General features: G+C 36.5%; 1 protein-coding gene across 5 annotated transcripts in view; it reads left to right on the top strand.

Moving 5' to 3' along the window:
* The window catches only part of CDK14 (cyclin dependent kinase 14), a 618,912-nt gene that overhangs the window by 330,743 nt on the left and 271,236 nt on the right, over positions 1-16,933 (top strand). For all 5 annotated transcript variants that reach the window (XM_073809735.1, XM_073809734.1, XM_073809736.1 and 2 more), the window contains one exon: positions 4,877-5,000. In XM_073809735.1, coding sequence (XP_073665836.1) covers positions 4,877-5,000 — 124 coding nt within the window. The remainder of the gene's footprint in view (positions 1-4,876; positions 5,001-16,933) is intronic.

Genomic DNA, 16,933 nt, shown 5'->3' with positions numbered 1-16,933 from the left:
TTAAATGGAACCACATTTATTAAATAATGCCTGGATTTCAGACCATTCATGGAATCTCATGACTGTAAGCATTGAGACAAAGAGCATCTGATCATACATCTTTAGACTTTGACGGGGGTGGAGGAGTATAAAATTTGTTGCTCACTGCAAGTGGCAATAATTCTTTTGAGTAACAAATATATTAAGTCCAATGATGTGTGTGTGTGCTTTTTACCAGCTTGCTCTAAATGTTTTGATAAAAAGCCTTATCTTCATATTCTTTACCTACTTAAAGTCTAAAGAGTTTCAGAAGGGAATAGAAGGAGTATTAAAGGATATTCCCAAGAAGTATATGCCATGGCCCTGAGAATATGAGCTGCTTTCTGCGGGGGATGGCAAGACAACGTGGCTATAGATAGATCTGCTGCTGGTAGAAGTGTCCCTGTTCATCGTATCGTTGCTATTTAAGGCATTTTCCCATGGGGATTCTTATTGCAAAAAGTGAACATATTCGAACTAGAGTATAACTCTTCAGTGATCATACTGTAGGATTTGAAGATATCTCCTTTTATAAAGTTGAATAGAATATCCTGAGGGGACAAGGTATTCTTAGGAAGACCTTATGGCTACTACAGTAGAAAAATAAGAAGATAGAAATGAAAATATGTTAGTTTATCAGCTTCAGGACATAAAGCTGTCTTCTGCCATGTTATTTATTTCTAAGAGGATTTTAAGTAGCAAAAATAGACATTCAGGAATCCTATGCTCATTACATAATATGCTAATTGAGGCTTACAAACTTGGGTTCACTTAATCAGAGCACTTTGATTATATTGGGTGTATAACTGTATCCAGCCATGCGTTTAGTAAGCATCAACCTCATTTAAGATAATGAAGTGTAGTGGAAAGTTCACAAGTGCTGTGTGATGGTTGGATGACTTTAAGTTTCTCATGCTTTTAGAACTTTAGTTTTCTCATTTGTTTAAAAGAAAAGGAAAAATACAGGATTATAAAATATATGTAAAATTACTTAAAACAGCCTTTAAATGAGTGTAAGCCTTCGATTAGTATTACTCTCCCTTCCTTTTTTCTCAGTACCCGAGATTGCATTGATGTTCACCAAGTTTTATTAGCGAGTAGCAAAGCTGATTTTTACTCTTTCTCTGCATGTGGCCCCCTCTTTGGTGGTCCTTCTTGTTTTCATAGTATCCTCTGGTTTTCACAGAGATCAAATATAGCTTGTTATGTGGTGATTTATACAACAACCAAGTGAAGTGGCTTTCTGAAAAATTTACATGGGCAAGTTAGATACTTGCCTATTTGCCTAAAGGAAGAAATGCCCAAGACTTGCCTTTCTCAAAACACTCCCAAAGAATATTCCATGGGACATTCTATTAAACTCAGTGCTAATTCCTTGTGGCCTTCCCACCCCTAGGTAGCAGTATATTTTCTGTTAAACACATTAAAATGTTATTTCTAAAACACCAAGTTTACTAATGGTTTCAGTGAAGTATACTGTTGCCCCCTTGCCACCATTACTATTATGATGGTGCATTGATCATTTTACTATTTCATATATTGTCTTCTTTTCATTTATTTAAAAATTTCTTCTTAATTTGTCTTCTTAGTGATCTGCTTGCTTGGTCTCCTCAATTTTTTCCCTCAGAACAGCAAGAGGTTTGTCATATAATGCATCACTTCATCTTGTGCATCTAGTGAATGCTTGTTTTCCTATTAAAATTTTATGTGTAATGAATTCTGTTTTCAGAGTGACAAGTTTCCTCCCTCCTCTGTGCCTTCAGTACACTCAGTTCACGTTGCTGTCACAGTGCAGACCTCTTTAGGTGGTAGTTGTCTGTTTATGTGTCTGTCATACCCAGTGGGCTGTGAGTTCCTCGAGTCCAGGGACTACATCTTATATCCTGTTCATCTTTGCATCCCTTTTACATGACAGCACCTGGCACATGGTTGGCACTTAGTAAATCCTGAATGAATTTATTCTGTGGGGATTTGTTCTGACTTTGTGCATTGATCAAAGATTTAAAAATTTGTTTGTGGCTCCAACTTAATGTTTGGGGTTCTACTTGTCTTGTTTGGGGCTTAGTTTGTCATGTATACAACTTCAGTTGGAGTGTGTGGTTGCATCCTTTCCTATCACTGATTTTCTTAATCCTCTTTAATACGCTACCCTATTTGAATAGCTTCTGGATTAGCATGAGGATTATATATTTTCACTAATTGGTAAAGGTATTAAAAGAAGAGCCCTTTGGGACTGCTTGATCTACCCACTTCTACCCTTAGCTTCTAGAGACTCCCATTCCAGGCGTCTGTTATTTCTGTATCTACTTCCTCCAGCTGTGCCTAAATTCTGTTCAGTCATCACATTACTGGTATATGAGTGTCAGCTGTGGACCCAGGTTAGGAAGGTAGTTAAGGCACACAGTCTGAGGGAGATAGGGTAATACCATAACTGCAATAGACAGATGTAGCGGCTGCCCCAGGAGCACAGAGGAGGAACCCCTCACACAGACCTGTAGGGAGAGGGAAGGCCTAGGGTCAGGAAAGCCTCCAGGGAGGAGTGGTTTTTGAGGAGAGACCTAAGAAATACATGGAGATTAGCAGGCAAAGGTGAGACAGCGCTTTTCTGTCAGAGAATAGGTAAGAACAAAGGTAAAGGGCTGAAGAGCAGTATGCTCTGCGTATGGGCGTGCGTGAGACTGCTTGGAGTCAGGGAATGTAGAGTGATGATGCCTGGGCACCCAGCTGGAATCAGGGCTCAGCGCAGCAGCCTCGAAGGCCATGCTGTTAGATGCCCAGACTTTATCCTGTTAGTTGGAGGAAGCAGCTTCTATATCAACACTCCCTACTTATGTTCTGGCCAAGATTCCTATAGTAGAGTGGTTAAGGGCATGGAGTTTGGAGTCAAACTTGTTGGGTTTGAGTCCTGGCTCTGCCACTTAAACTGATCCCAGTTTCCTCATCACTAATACAGATTTAATAGTGGTACCTTCACCACTAAAATTATTACAGAGATCAAATGAGTTCGTATTCTATGATGCATAAAACGGCAGCTGGCACTTTGTGTCATTGCTTGTTCAACTAAGATGTGTTGCTGTGGTTAAATAGATAATCGCAGTCTGGTAAGTCTCTGCTGGCACCTTGCAGAATGCAAACTTTCTTTTCAAAATCAGTTTATTTTTGAAATGAAGTTTGTTATGTGGTCTGCCTCTGTGATTGATTGATTGATGAAAAGATTTTGAAAACACAAAGCGGCTTTATTTGCTCATCCTTTCTTCCTTCTAAACTGAAGGGATATGGATTTTCTTAGAAATTGTAAGCTTTCGGCTTCAGGATGCAGGGGGTATTAGAAGTGAGGAACGAGGCTGGAAGCTGCTGGTGATGGCGTTAAGTCTTTCCATCTGCTACACAGAAAGGATTGAAAAGAGGAGTCCAGGAGACATTTGCTTCCCGAGGTTCTTGAGCCAGTAATTTAATCCAGGCTAACACAGAACAGGTTTTTAGTTTCTGGTACTTAGATTCTGGAAATAATGATCTGAGGCCTTCACTGCTCCACAGCATATTATCACATACAGAGATTTTGAAATGAATTCATCTACTGTTATTTCAAGGTATCCACTCTCTAAAAAATTTACTTGGCTTTCAGAGCCCCTAGTTAGTTGGAAAATATTCCAGAAATGCTAGCTTCCAGGGCCCTCAAGGAGTTGCCAGTCTTTTCATTTGAAGATCCTGGAATCCTTATACTGCCCACACTTGGCATCTAATTCATTTAAAATTTCCCTGAAACTGCATTTTGTTACCAGCTGATTACATAGACTCCGGTATTGATGGCACTTAAAACCTTTTGTTTTGGGCTTCCCTGGTGGCGCAGTGGTTGGGAGTCCGCCTGCCGATGCAGGGGATACGGGTTTGTGCCCTAGTTAGGGAAGATCCCACATGCAAAAAAAAAACCTTTTGTTTTTATTTTTGTTTTAGGAGATTGATTTTTAAAAACTATGTCAATTAGAATTATTTTGGCAAGTAAATTGTTTAAAGATAGTCTCTTTTTTATAAACATTTTTATAAATATTGGAAAGCCTAGTGACTCACATTTTTTGTTATCAAAACTGGGAACATTTGATAGGATCCAATATGAAACTAAACAGGGAAGGCCATCAGTCACTTCTTAAAATTATTTCTTATAAAACCATTGCTCTTGAATTCTTGATTTCTCTGTTTTCTGTGTTTCCTTTCCCTTTAGGATGGATCTGTTCTGTAATTAGTGAAGGTACCTGTCTGTCTTTAGGCAACAGCCTAATCTCTATGGCCATATATGCAAAAGCAATATAATTACAATCCAGTAATAATTGGACCATGTGACTGTTTTTGTTTTAATTACTTGAAATCCTCTTATCTTTCCATTCCTTAAAGCATGTTAATGGGTGAATCCTCGGGTACCATGTTTATGTCATTTCTATGGAATTGAATACATGCACATTTACATAAACTTAGTAAAAAATTCTGCTTCTTTTTATAATATTCTGGATAGATTTTTTTTCCTCTGTCTCAAGCATCAATTTAGACCTGAAGAAATAAAATATTATTTAAAAAATGATTCTTTACATTGTGCTTAATTTATAGAACACAGATTGGATTATAGATCTTTCTGGCTGAGGAGGTATCACTCTGGGTTGACATAATAGGTTGTTAGAAATTTTCAGATTTACTTCTTAATGAATTAGGAATTTCCATACCCTATGCAAATTCTGGTTAAATAGTTTGGTAGGAAATTCAGTGATGGGTACCCATTTTCACTAAACACAAGTACTTGGCAGACTGTATGTAGAAACTGGCATTTGTCTGTGTTCAGATTTTAACTTTTGTCTCCCTATTTTTTCAGTTGTTTTTATTTCAGTTGCTGCGAGGGCTGTCTTACATCCACCAGCGTTATATTTTGCACAGAGACCTGAAACCACAGAACCTTCTGATCAGTGACACGGGGGAGTTAAAGCTGGCAGATTTCGGTAGGAAAGCAGTTAATTACCAGTCTATTTTGTCACACTGTGAGAATGCCAGGCAGATGGTGGCACTGCATTTGTTTAGGTGCACTTCTTCTATCATTCCAGATCCTGGTAACATTTTTTCAGGAGTGAAAAAAAAATTTTTTTTATGATCAACATCATGCTTGGTAGATTTTTTAAAAATCCACATTGCTTGTTAAAGCATTAAATAATCATAAGCACAAATCAGATCTCATATATTTCCAAAGGAAAAGTCAGTAAAATTTTGAATATAAAATACATTGAAAGAAATCTATTTTTTCCATTTTCTATTATGAAAATGTCAAGCACAGGCAAAAATAGAAGGATACGATAAGGAGCCCCATTACCCATCACCCGGCTTCAACAACTACCAATATATTGTCAAACTTGAAGAAGCCTGGATTTAAACCTTGGGACTGTTTCAGAGCATCACAAAATATATTCAGTAGTGTATGTTGTCCTGAGATTTTAATAATTTAAAAATCTAGGGGCAGTGTTAACCTTTCTGAAAGTGACTGTTGTTTGAAAAATTCTCAATAACTTTATAAAAGTAGACACTGATGCTGATTTAAAAGTTGAGGTCCTGGCCTGGATCCATTAAAAGTCATCCCTTCCTTAAAGGTTTTAAGGTTGGCCTCTTACAGCTTAGAAGCTTTCATCCAACACTGACTTAAGCACCCAAAGAGGAGCAGAGCTGTTGTGTTGTCCTTGCTGGCTCCCCTCACTTCATCATCATGTCTGATGTGTCTGCACTGCCCTGACTCCCTGTCACACCAGAGTGTGCCAAGTCAATTCCCAGCACCAGGAACGCTGATGGCAGCATGATGTGTTGACATTGCATTGTCTCAATTATTTTTGAATACATATTCTGATTAGAAATTTGTTCCATTAAGAATGGAATGGAAATATTACCCTTGGGACACAAAGACGCCTGAGGTTGAGATATGGGCTTTTACCGAAATATGATTATCTTTTCCCACCCCAGCCCCTGAGAAATAAAAGAGAGCAGGAAATGTTTATTTCTTATTTCAAGGTTAGTAGACTGATCAGTACCTTTGGAATGACTCTACTCTTGGGTTTTTTATATTCTTTTCTTCTAAAATTGAAATGAAACAAAAGTTAGCATGATTGGTGATATACTGCAAAACTTTATTTGTTCTCATCTTATTTGTGTGTGTGTATATGTTGTTTGCTGTCAGGTTTTAGCATCAGAATAATACTAGGTGGCTAGATGTAAAGTCTTTCTATTGCAGTGTAGAAAATAATGGGAGAGTAGGTGGGTGGAAGAGAGAAGATTTTCAGTTCCTCAAATTCAAGGCTGTTGGGTTTGCTGTGAACATATTTTATAGTTTGTCGGTATTACTATTAAATTAGTAAGAATTTATAATGATTTTTTTCTAGTATGTTAATATAAGGTATATGTTGGAATAAATTATTGTATTGAACGTTTAATTTTGCTGAACATGGTTTTCTTGTGTATTTATAGAATACATTTTTACAAAGTTTATTTTGTCTGTATAACCAAGGAAATAATAGAATTGTATCTAAGTGCTTACTGGGGGATTATTTTTTAATTTTACGATGACGTTTTTATTATAATAGGTAAGTTCACCTTAAAAGATTCTTATGGATCTTTAAAACTGACATTTTGCAATAGATTCAGAGATAAATTCAAGCGTAATTTTAAACAACTTAGAAAGATTTTTTTAGAAAATTAGAAAATTTAGAAAGTATGACCAATTCAGAGATAACAAATGTTAACATTTTTGTTGTATATTTTCCCAGTGTCTTTCTCCTCCTTCTCTCTCTCTTTTCTTGCTTCTTCCATCAATTATATAATCCTGAAAAAAAAAAAAAAAAATAAACACTGTTTTGTAAGCAGTTTTCACATAAGAATATTTCATGGACATTTTCTCCTGTTATTCAATATGAAAAAATCATTTGTAACAGCATAGATTTTTCCTTTAATAGCCAAGACCTAGTCTTTTTATTGAGTCCCTCATCAGTGAATATTTTGGTTCCTTCTAATTGTTCATGATTATGCACAGTCCTGTATTGAATGTTCCATATATGCTGCAATTACAGCGTTGCGTGTTTTAAAGCATTTGATTCTTTGGACCAGACTGCTCTGCACAAAGGTTGTACCTCAGTGTCATAGACTGAATCTTCTTGCCTGGAACACAGACTTGGCATGCATCCTGTGTACGAAGTGTAATGAGGGAGACTCATTCACCAACTGACAATTTCTCCCAATTGTGCATCATTTTTGTCTTTTAATTTAAGACATGCGATTAACTGTGATTTACTGCGGTTGGGCACGTGTTTCTGTCTGAGATGAAGGAAACACAGTCTGAGATGGAGGAGCTAGACAGTCAAAATGGGACGGTTCCAGGCAGCAGAACAATTAGAAACACTAGGTCTTAATTCAGGTTTGATGTGTAAAGAGCTTTAGCAGCAGTTCCTTTGTCCTACCCCTATCTCTTATGTGAAAAATATCATAAAATTTTGATTCAGAGGTACAAATGAAATCTGTATGAGTATAATTCCTGTATCTTTGATGCTACTGTTTTTATTAGAGGAAATATATGGGGGGAGGGAGAAGCACTAAAATTTATTGAGTTTATTCTGTGTGCCAGACGCTTAGAAATTCTTGTTTCATTGTCTCTTAAACCTAGTAATGTATAGTAACCTATACTTTTGAGAGAGACGTGAGTTTCAGAGAGGGTTAGAAATTCTCACAGGCTTGATTATATGATGGTAGCTGCTCACAAAACTGGAATTCAGATGCTTGATCCACATCCTTCAATTTCAGGTGGCCCAGGATCTTTGTATTTATATACATAGATATTTTACCTTACAGACCTGCCTAATCTTCCAGTAAATTATTGTTCATTGTATATATTTATATATTAATAATTATAGGAAATTATTAACCATTCTATGTATTTTATACATATGACAAATATGACACTCGTGCTACGAAAATAGATTGCACTAATACCAAAAAAATGCATCACATAATTTAAAGAACATTTTGTCATTTGACTAATTCAGTAGTAATGAGTGATTTCAGCCTTAGTCCTTTGGAGATTTTACCTGCTGGACAAGGTAAACCAGATGATAATGTATCCATAGACCCATTCATGTTTAAACGGAATGCAGTTCTGAATTCCAGGTGGTCAAAATGCTGTACTATTTTTTTTCCTTGTAAACAAAATCATATTTAAGCACTTACCTGAGACTTGTTTTCTATATGCATGTAAAAATAAGTAAATTACACATGATTTAGAATCACTATGGCTTTCCTAATGCAGAAGTTTGTCCCGCCTGTATATAATAAGATAATAAAATTGTGTAGTGTTTAGACTCATTTCTAAAAAAGGGTTCGTGTTTACATTATTTTTGGGAAAAACTATTTCAAATCCCTTACCCAGCCTATGTCTTCACTACCTTGCTCCTCCTTGCCTACTGTAGTACAACCAAACGCCAAACGCATTCCCACATCAGAGCCTCTTACTTAGCCTTTCCCTTTGCCTGGAATACTGTTCTTCCTGCTTCTCACGTGGCTGCCTCTTTCTCATCACACATATCATAGATCATATGTTACCTGTTCAAAAAGACCACCTTTCCAAAAATAGAATTTTACCACCATGATCACCCAGTTCAACTTCTTCAGTAGCATTTATGGCACGCTAAAATTATTTTGTCATTTGTTTATTGGTTAATTTTCTGCTTCTGCTACTTGATTGTAAATTCCATGAGGGCAGGGACATGGCCTGTCTTGCTCACTCTTATATTTATTTATTTATTTGGCTGTGCTGGGTCTTAGTTGTGGCATGCGGGATCTTCATTGCAGCATGAGGGATCTTTAGTTGCAGTATGCATGGGGTATCTATTTCCCTGACCAGGGATGGAACCCAGGCCCTCTGCATTGGGAGCGCAGAGTCTCAGCCACTGGGCCACCAGGGAAGTCCTGTCTTGCTCACTGTTGTCTGTGCTATTTTAGATCATAGGAGATGCTCAGTAAATATTGGTTGAATGAAGAAACAATATGCATAACAAAATTGAGTATTAATGTAAAGGCTAAGACCCACTAATTTACTAATTACTAGTGAATTTACTAATTTCTGCTTGATTCGCTTTAGCAAACCAACAGTTTACAAATTAATTTTCTCTTCATCAGTGCTGGCCTGTCCTGGCATAGTCAAGAGTGCAGATGGAATTAGATGACTTCAGATGGTGTTGGAGCCTCAGGATTGCTTTGAGGCTATTATACATTGGCTCTACATATCTGCTTGGTATTATATTTATAGCCTAAAGCTGCAGAAATAAATATCACTGAGTGAACGTAAACATGTAGAAAAGTTGTATAAGATTTGAAGTTCCTACTCTGCAGACCTTAAATGATTGTCTGGTTGTACTATTGTTGAAATCAGTGTGTTGAGCCTTGAATTAGGAGACCTGGCTCTGTCTATAACTAGCTTATGACTTTTAGGAAGTCATTTATCCCCTCTGAGCTTATACTCCTCAACTAAAAAATAAGTGCATTGAACAGATACTTTCTAAGATTCTTCTCAGAGTTGTTTTTTTATGTTGTACATTTCTGAAATTATTAACTTATTTTCTAATGATCAGATATTCACTGTTGGATAAAAATCAGTCAATTGAATCCATAATCAAGGCTATACCATCCCTTCCTATGGTCTAATTTTTTTATTCTGGCTTCTAGAAATTCAAGTAGATGAGAGCCACACTTTTATGGTATGTGTTGAGATCACATTAAAAGAAAATTATCGTAGTGTGACAAGTAAATGCATAAATAAGCTCACCAAGAAGTTAATGTTCATTTGCAGCATGATAGTATGAAAACTTAAAGGTATTTTTCCATGTAAATGAGATGAAAACAAAATAGATGAGTCTGTAGAATTGCAGCTTTCTGCAGTTCTTGCAAGATGTTGATGATTGTGTCACCCACATGTTCCAGCCATTCTTCTGCTATTTTTAGGGGTCAGGGCCTTGCTACATGGAAAGACAGCTGGGTTAAATTTGCCCCTGAAAAAAAGAGACAGTGCAAACTCTGTAATGTAAGCATTTAAGGTCTTGGCTTATGTTACTGGCTTTCCTAATGTAGGAACCAAGTTAAACAGCTCTGTGGTTTTAATCAAGTAAAATTACACAGGTCTCTTTCCCACCAGAGGTCTAAAATGTTACCTTCCTAATGTTGGTAGTTTCCTCCTCCAGGCTGTTCCTTGTCTTAATTTGAAAAAGGAGTTATTGTAAATCACATTTTAGATTAATTTGCAGAACACACCAGAGATGTAACTGCAGAGGCCATGGTGAGTGCAGGGTTTGTTTGTAATGTGTCTCTCAGAATTCATGTAGGGAATAGTAGAAAACAGAAAGAAACCAACTGCTTTCAGATGCAGAGTAGAGTCTGTCTGTGTGATAAATATAAAGTCTCTGAATAAAAGCCTGTTAGTCCCCAAATTACAAACCTTTAACTATTTTTTATCGTTAGCCTATAAAATTCACCATTGAAGCCATAGTTATAAATTAAATGTTAGATATAACTAACCATGCTTTGACTGGTAGGATTCAATTTTACTGTATATTTGGTTTCGAATATAATTTCTATTAGCAAAAATATCTTTATTGTCTAACGTGAGGTATCAATCTACTTTTAGAAAGGTCCTTTGAATTTTAACATAAGCAGTTTTAATGCAAAGTTTAGGCAGTTGCTTTCATGAAGCTCTGAAAACTGAAGAATATTTTTATAATAATTTGTGCTACAATATGAACCAAAGAAAGGGCTGTTTTTCTACCTAATTTTTCTGGGCTTCATTAAAATTCCAAATCAAAATGTACATGTCTTAAAATGTATCAAATACATTATCAACATTCCATGTTAGAAATAATTTGATTAACATGTGAATTAAAGTTAATCCCCATGACTCATTATTTTAAAGATGTAGTAACCCTTTTGAAAAGGAGTGTTGATACTTCAAATTGTCTTCTCTAGGATCATGAAATATCACTTAGCGTCATTATTTAAATCTTGTTTAATATCCCCGCTCATCCATTCAGAAGTTTTCTTGGATTCAAAAGGGATGTTGATGACATTTCATTATATCGTTCTTTCTGTTTTGTGTTATCATAATGTAACTTTTCCCAGGTATGTTAACATACCTGTGCTTTTCCTCCATTTAAATGGACTTTATTTTTTAAAAATTTATTTTATTGAAGTATAGTTGATTTACAATGTTGTGTTAATTTCTACTGTACACAAAGTGATTCAGTTATACATATATATACATTCTTTTTCATATTCTTTTCCATTATGGTTTAAAACAGGATATTGAATATAGTTCCCTGTGCTTTACAGTAGGACCTTGTTTATCCGTTCTATATATAATAGTTTGGATCTGCTAATCCCAAACTCGCAGACCATCTATCCCCTAACCCCCTCCTCCTTGGCAACCAAAAGTCTGTTCTCTATGTCTGTGAGTCTGTTTTTGTTTTGTAGATAAGTTCATTTGTGTAATATTTTAGATTTCACATGTAAGTGATATCATATGATATTTGTCTTTCTCTTCCTGATTTACTTCACTTAGTATAATAATCTCTAGTTGCATCTGCGTTGCTGCAAATGGCATTATTCTATTCTTTTTATGGCTGAGTCATATTCCATTGTATATATGTGCCATATCTTCTTTATCCATTCCTCTGTCAGTGGACATTTAGGTTGTTTCCACGTCTTAGCTACAGTAAATAGTGCTACAATGAACATTGTGGTGCATGTATACTTTCTTTTTTTTTAAAAATCTTTATTGGAGTATAATTGCTTTACAGCAGTTGTGTTAGTTTCTGCTTTATAACAAAGTGAATCAGCTATACATATCCATATATCCGCATATCTCCTCAGTCTTGCATCTCGCTCCCACTCTCCCGATCCAACCCCTCTAGATGGTCACAAAACACCGAGCTGATCTCCCTGTGCTATGCGGCTGCTTCCCACTAGCTATCTATTTTACATTTGTAGTATGTATAAGTTCATGCCACTCTCTCACATCATCCCAGCTTACCCTTCTCCCTCCCCGTGTCCTCAAGTCCATTCTCTACATCTGCATCTTTATTCCTGTCCTGCCCCTAGGTTCTTTAGAACCATTTTTTTCCTTTTTTTTTTAGATTCCATATATATGTTAGCATACGGTGTTTGTTTTTCTCTTTCTGACTTCCTTCCCTCTGTATGACAGACTTTAGGTCAATCCAACTCACTACAAATAACTCAATTTCGTTTCTTTTTATTGCTGAGTAATATTCCATTGTATGTATATGCCACATCTTCTTTATCCTTCATCTGTCAGTGAACACTTAGGTGGCTTCCATGCCCTCGCTATTGTACATAAAGCTGCAATGAACATTGTGGTACATGACTCTTTTTGAATTATGGTTTTCTCAGGGTATATGCCCAGTAGTGGGATTGCTGGGTCATATGGTAGTTCTATTTTTAGTTTTTTAAGGAACCTCCATACTGTTCTCCATAGTGGCTGTATCAATGTATGTCCTACCAACAGTGCAAGAGTTTTCCCTTTTCTCCACACTCTCTCCAGAATTTATTCTTTGTAGATTTTTGGTGATGGCCATTCTGACTGGTGTTAGGTGATACCTCATTGTAGTTTTGATTTGCATTTTTCTAATGATTAGTGATGTTGAGAATTCTTTCATGTGTTTGTTGGCCATCTGTATGTCTTCTTCGGAGAAATGTTTATTAAGGTCTTCTGCCCATTTTTAGATTGGATTGTTTGTTCTTTTAATATTGAGCTGCATAAGCTGCTTATAAATTTTGGAGATTAATCCTTTGACACTTTCTTCATTTACAAATATTTTCTCCCATTCTGAGGGTTGTCTTTTCATCTTATTTATGGTTTCCTTCGCTGTGCGAAAGGTTCTAAGTTTCATTAGGTTCCATTTATTTATTTTTGTTTTTATTTCCATTTCTCTAGGAGGTGGGTCAAGAAGGATCTTGCTGTGATTTATGTCATAGAGTGTTCTGACTATGTTTTCCTCTAAGAGTTTTATAGTGTCTGGCCTTACATTTAGGTCTCTAATCAATTTTGAGTTTATTTTTGTGTATGGTGTTAGGGAGTGTTCTAATTTCATTCTTTTACATGTAGCTGTCCAGTTTTCCCAGCACCACTTATTGAAGAGGCTGTCTTTTCTCCATTGTATATTCTTGCCTCCTTTAATACAAATAAGGTGACCATAGGTGCATGGGTTTATTTCTGGGCTTTCTATCCTGTTCCATTGATCTATATTTCTGTTTTTGTGCCAGTACCATACTGTCTTGATTACTGTAGCTTTGTAGTATAGTCTGAAATCTGGGAGCCTGATTCTTCCCGCTCCGTTTCTCTTTCTCAAGATTGCTTTGGCTATTTGGAGTCTTTCATGTTTCCATACAAATTGTGCAGTTTTCTTCTCCTATTTCCGTGAAAAATGCTATTGGTAGTTTGATAGGGATTGCATTGAATCTGTAGATCGCTTTGGGTAGTATAGTCATTTTCATAATGTTGATTCTTCCAATCTAAGAACATGGTGTATCTCTCCATCTGTTTGTTTCATCTTTAATTTCTTTATCAGTGTCTTACAGTTTTCAGCATACAGGTCTTTTGTCTCCTTAGGTAGCTTTATTCCCAGGTATTTTATTCTTTTTGTTGCAATGGTAAATGGAAGTGTTTCCTTAATTTCTCTTTCATATTTTTCATCATTAGTGTATAGGAATGCCAGAGATTTCTGTGCATTAATTTTGAATCCTGCTACTTTACCAAATTCATTGATTAGCTCTAGTAGTTTTCTGGTAGTAGCATCTTTAGGATTCTCTTTGTATAGTATCATGTCATCTGCAAACAGTGACAGCTTCACTTCTTCTTTTCCAATTTGGATTCCTTTTATTTCTTTTTCTTCTCTGATTGCTGTGGCTAAAACTTCCAAAACTATGTTGAATAAGAGTGGTGAGAGTGGGCAACCTTGTCCTGTTCCTGATCTTAGTGGAAATGCTTTCAGTTTTTCACTATTGAGAACAATGTTGGCTGTGGGTTTGTCATATGTGGGCTTTATTATGTTGAGGTAAGTTCCCTCTGTGCCTACTTTCTGCAGGGTTTTTATCATTAATGGGTGTTGAATTTTGTGGAAAGCTTTTTCTGCATCTATTGAGACGATTATATGGTTTTTCTCCTTCAATTTGTTAATATGGTGTATCACGTTGATTGATTTGCGTATATTGAAGAATCCTTGCATTCCTGGAATAAACCCCACTTGATCATGGTGTATGATCCGTATAATGTGCTGTTGGATTCTGTTTGCTAGTATTTTGTTGAGGATTTTAGCATCTATGTTCATCAGTGATATTGGCCTGTAGTTTTCTTTCTTTGTGACATCTTTGTCTGGTTTTGGTATCAGGGTGATGGTGGCCTCGTAGAATGAGTTTGGGAGTTTTCCTCCCTCTGCTATATTTTGGAAGAGTTGGAGAAGGATAGGTGTTAGCTCTTCTCTAAATGTTTGTTAGAATTCGCCTGTGAAGCCATCTGCTCCTGGGCTTTTGTTTGTTTGAAGACTTTTTCTTTGTGGTACACGGGCCTCTCACTGTTGTGGCCTCTCCCGTTGCGGAGCACAGGCTCTGGACGCGCAGGCTTAGCGGCCATGGCTCACTGGCCTAGCCGCTCCGCGGCATGTGGGATCTTCCCAGATCAGGGCACGAACCATGTCCCCTGCATTGGCAGGACGACTCTCAACCACTGTGCCACCAGGGAAGCCCTGTGTGAAGATTTTTAATCACAGTTTCAATTTCAGTGCTTGTGATTGGTCTGTTTATATTTTCTATTGTTTCCTGGTTCAGTGTCAGAAGGTTGTGCTTTTCTAAGAATTTGTCCATTTCTTCCAGGTTGTCCATTTAATTGGCATAGAGTTGCTTGTAGTAATCTCTTATGATCCTTTCCATTTCTGCAGTGTCGGTTGTTACTTCTCCTTTTTCATTTATTATTCTAGTGATTTGAGTCTTCTCCCCTTTTTTCTTGATGAGTCTGGCTAATGGTATATCAATTTTGTTTATATTCTCGAACAACTAGCTTTTAGTTTTACTGATCATTGCTATTGTTTCCTTCATTTCTTTTTTGTTTATTTCTGATGTGATCTTTATGATTTCTTTCCTTCTGCTAACTTTGGGGTTTTTTTGTTCTTCTTTCTCTAATTGCTTTAGGTGTAAGTTTAGGATGTTTATTTTAGAATTTTCTTGTTTCTTGATGTAGGCTTGTATTGCTATAAACTTCCCTCTTAGAACGGCTTTTGCTGCATCCCATAGGTTTTGGGTTGTCGTGTTTTCATTGTTGTTTGTCTCTAGGAATTTTTTGATTTCCACTTTGATTTTTTCAGTGATCTCTTGGTTATTTAGTAGTGTATTGTTTAGCCTCCATGTATTTGTATTTTTTACAGGTTTTTTCCCTGTAAATGATATGTACTCTCATACCATTGTGGTCGAAAAGACACTTGATACAATTTCAATTTTCTTATATTTACCGAGGCTTGATTTGTGACTCAAGATATGGTGTATCCTGGTGAAGGTTCCATGAACACTTCAGAAGAAAGTGTATTCTGTTGTTTTTGCATGGAATGTCCTTTCAATATCCTTTAAGTCCATATTCTTTAATGTATCATTTAAAGCTTGTGTTTCCTTATTTATTTTCATTTTTGGATGATCTGTCCATTGGTGAAGGTGGGGTGTTAAAGTCCCCTACTATGATTGTGATAGTGTCGATTTCCCCTTTTGTGGCTGTTGGCATCTGCCTTATCTGTTGTGGTGCTCCTATGTTGGGTGCATAAATATTTACAATTGTTATATCTTCTTGGATTGATCCCTTGATCATTATGTAGTGTCCTTCTTTGTCTCTTGTAATAGTCTTTGTTTTAAAGTCTGTTTTGTCTGATATGAGAATTGCTACTGCAGCTTTCTTTTGATTTCCATTTGCATGGAACATCTTTTTCATCCTCTCACTTTCAGTCTGTATGTGTCCCTAGGTCTGAATTGGGTCTCTTGTAGACAGCATATATACGGGTCTTGTTTTTGTATTCATCAGCCAGTCTATATCTTTGGAGCATTTAATCCATTTACATTTGAGGTAATTATCAATATGTATGTTCCCATTACCATTTTCTTAATTGTTTTGGGCTTGTTATTGGAGGTCTTTTCTTTCTCTTGTGTTTCCTACCTAGAGAAGTTCCTTTAGCATTTGTTGTAAAGCTGGTTTCGTGGTGCTGAATTCTGTTAGCTTTTGCTTGTCTGTAAAGCTTTTAAATTCTCCATCGAATATGAATGAGATCCTTGCTGGGTAGAGTAATCTTGGTTGTAGGTTTTTCCCTTTCATCACTTTAAATATGTCCTGCCACTCCCTTCTGGCTTGCAGAGTTTCTCCCGAAAGATCACCTGTTGTGGGGATTCCCTTGTGTGTTATTTGTTGTTTTTCCCTTGCTGCTTTTGATACCTTTTCTTTGTATTTAATTTTTGATAGTTTGATTAACATGTGTCTTGGCATGTTTCTCCTTGGATTTATCCTGTATGGCACTGTCTGTGCTTCCTGGACTTGACTTACTGTTTCCTTTCTCATATTAGGGAAGTTTTCAACTATGATCTCGTCAAATATTTTGTCAGTCCCTTTCTTTTTCTCTTCTTCTTCTGGGACCCCTATAATTCGAATGTTGGTGAGTTTAATGTCCCAGAGGTCTCTGAGACTGTCCTCAATTCTTTTCATTCTTTTTCGTTTATTCTGCTCTGCAGTAGTTATTTCCACTATTTTATATTCGAGATCACTCATTCTTTCTTCTGCCTCAGTTATTCTGCTATTGATTCCTTCTACAGAATTTTTAAT

The sequence above is a fragment of the Tursiops truncatus genome, chromosome 9 (assembly GCF_011762595.2).
Source record: "Tursiops truncatus isolate mTurTru1 chromosome 9, mTurTru1.mat.Y, whole genome shotgun sequence".
NCBI lineage: Eukaryota > Metazoa > Chordata > Mammalia > Artiodactyla > Delphinidae > Tursiops > Tursiops truncatus.
The sequence above is the reverse complement of the archived record's forward strand: the minus strand, read 5'-3'. Positions and strand labels throughout refer to the sequence as shown.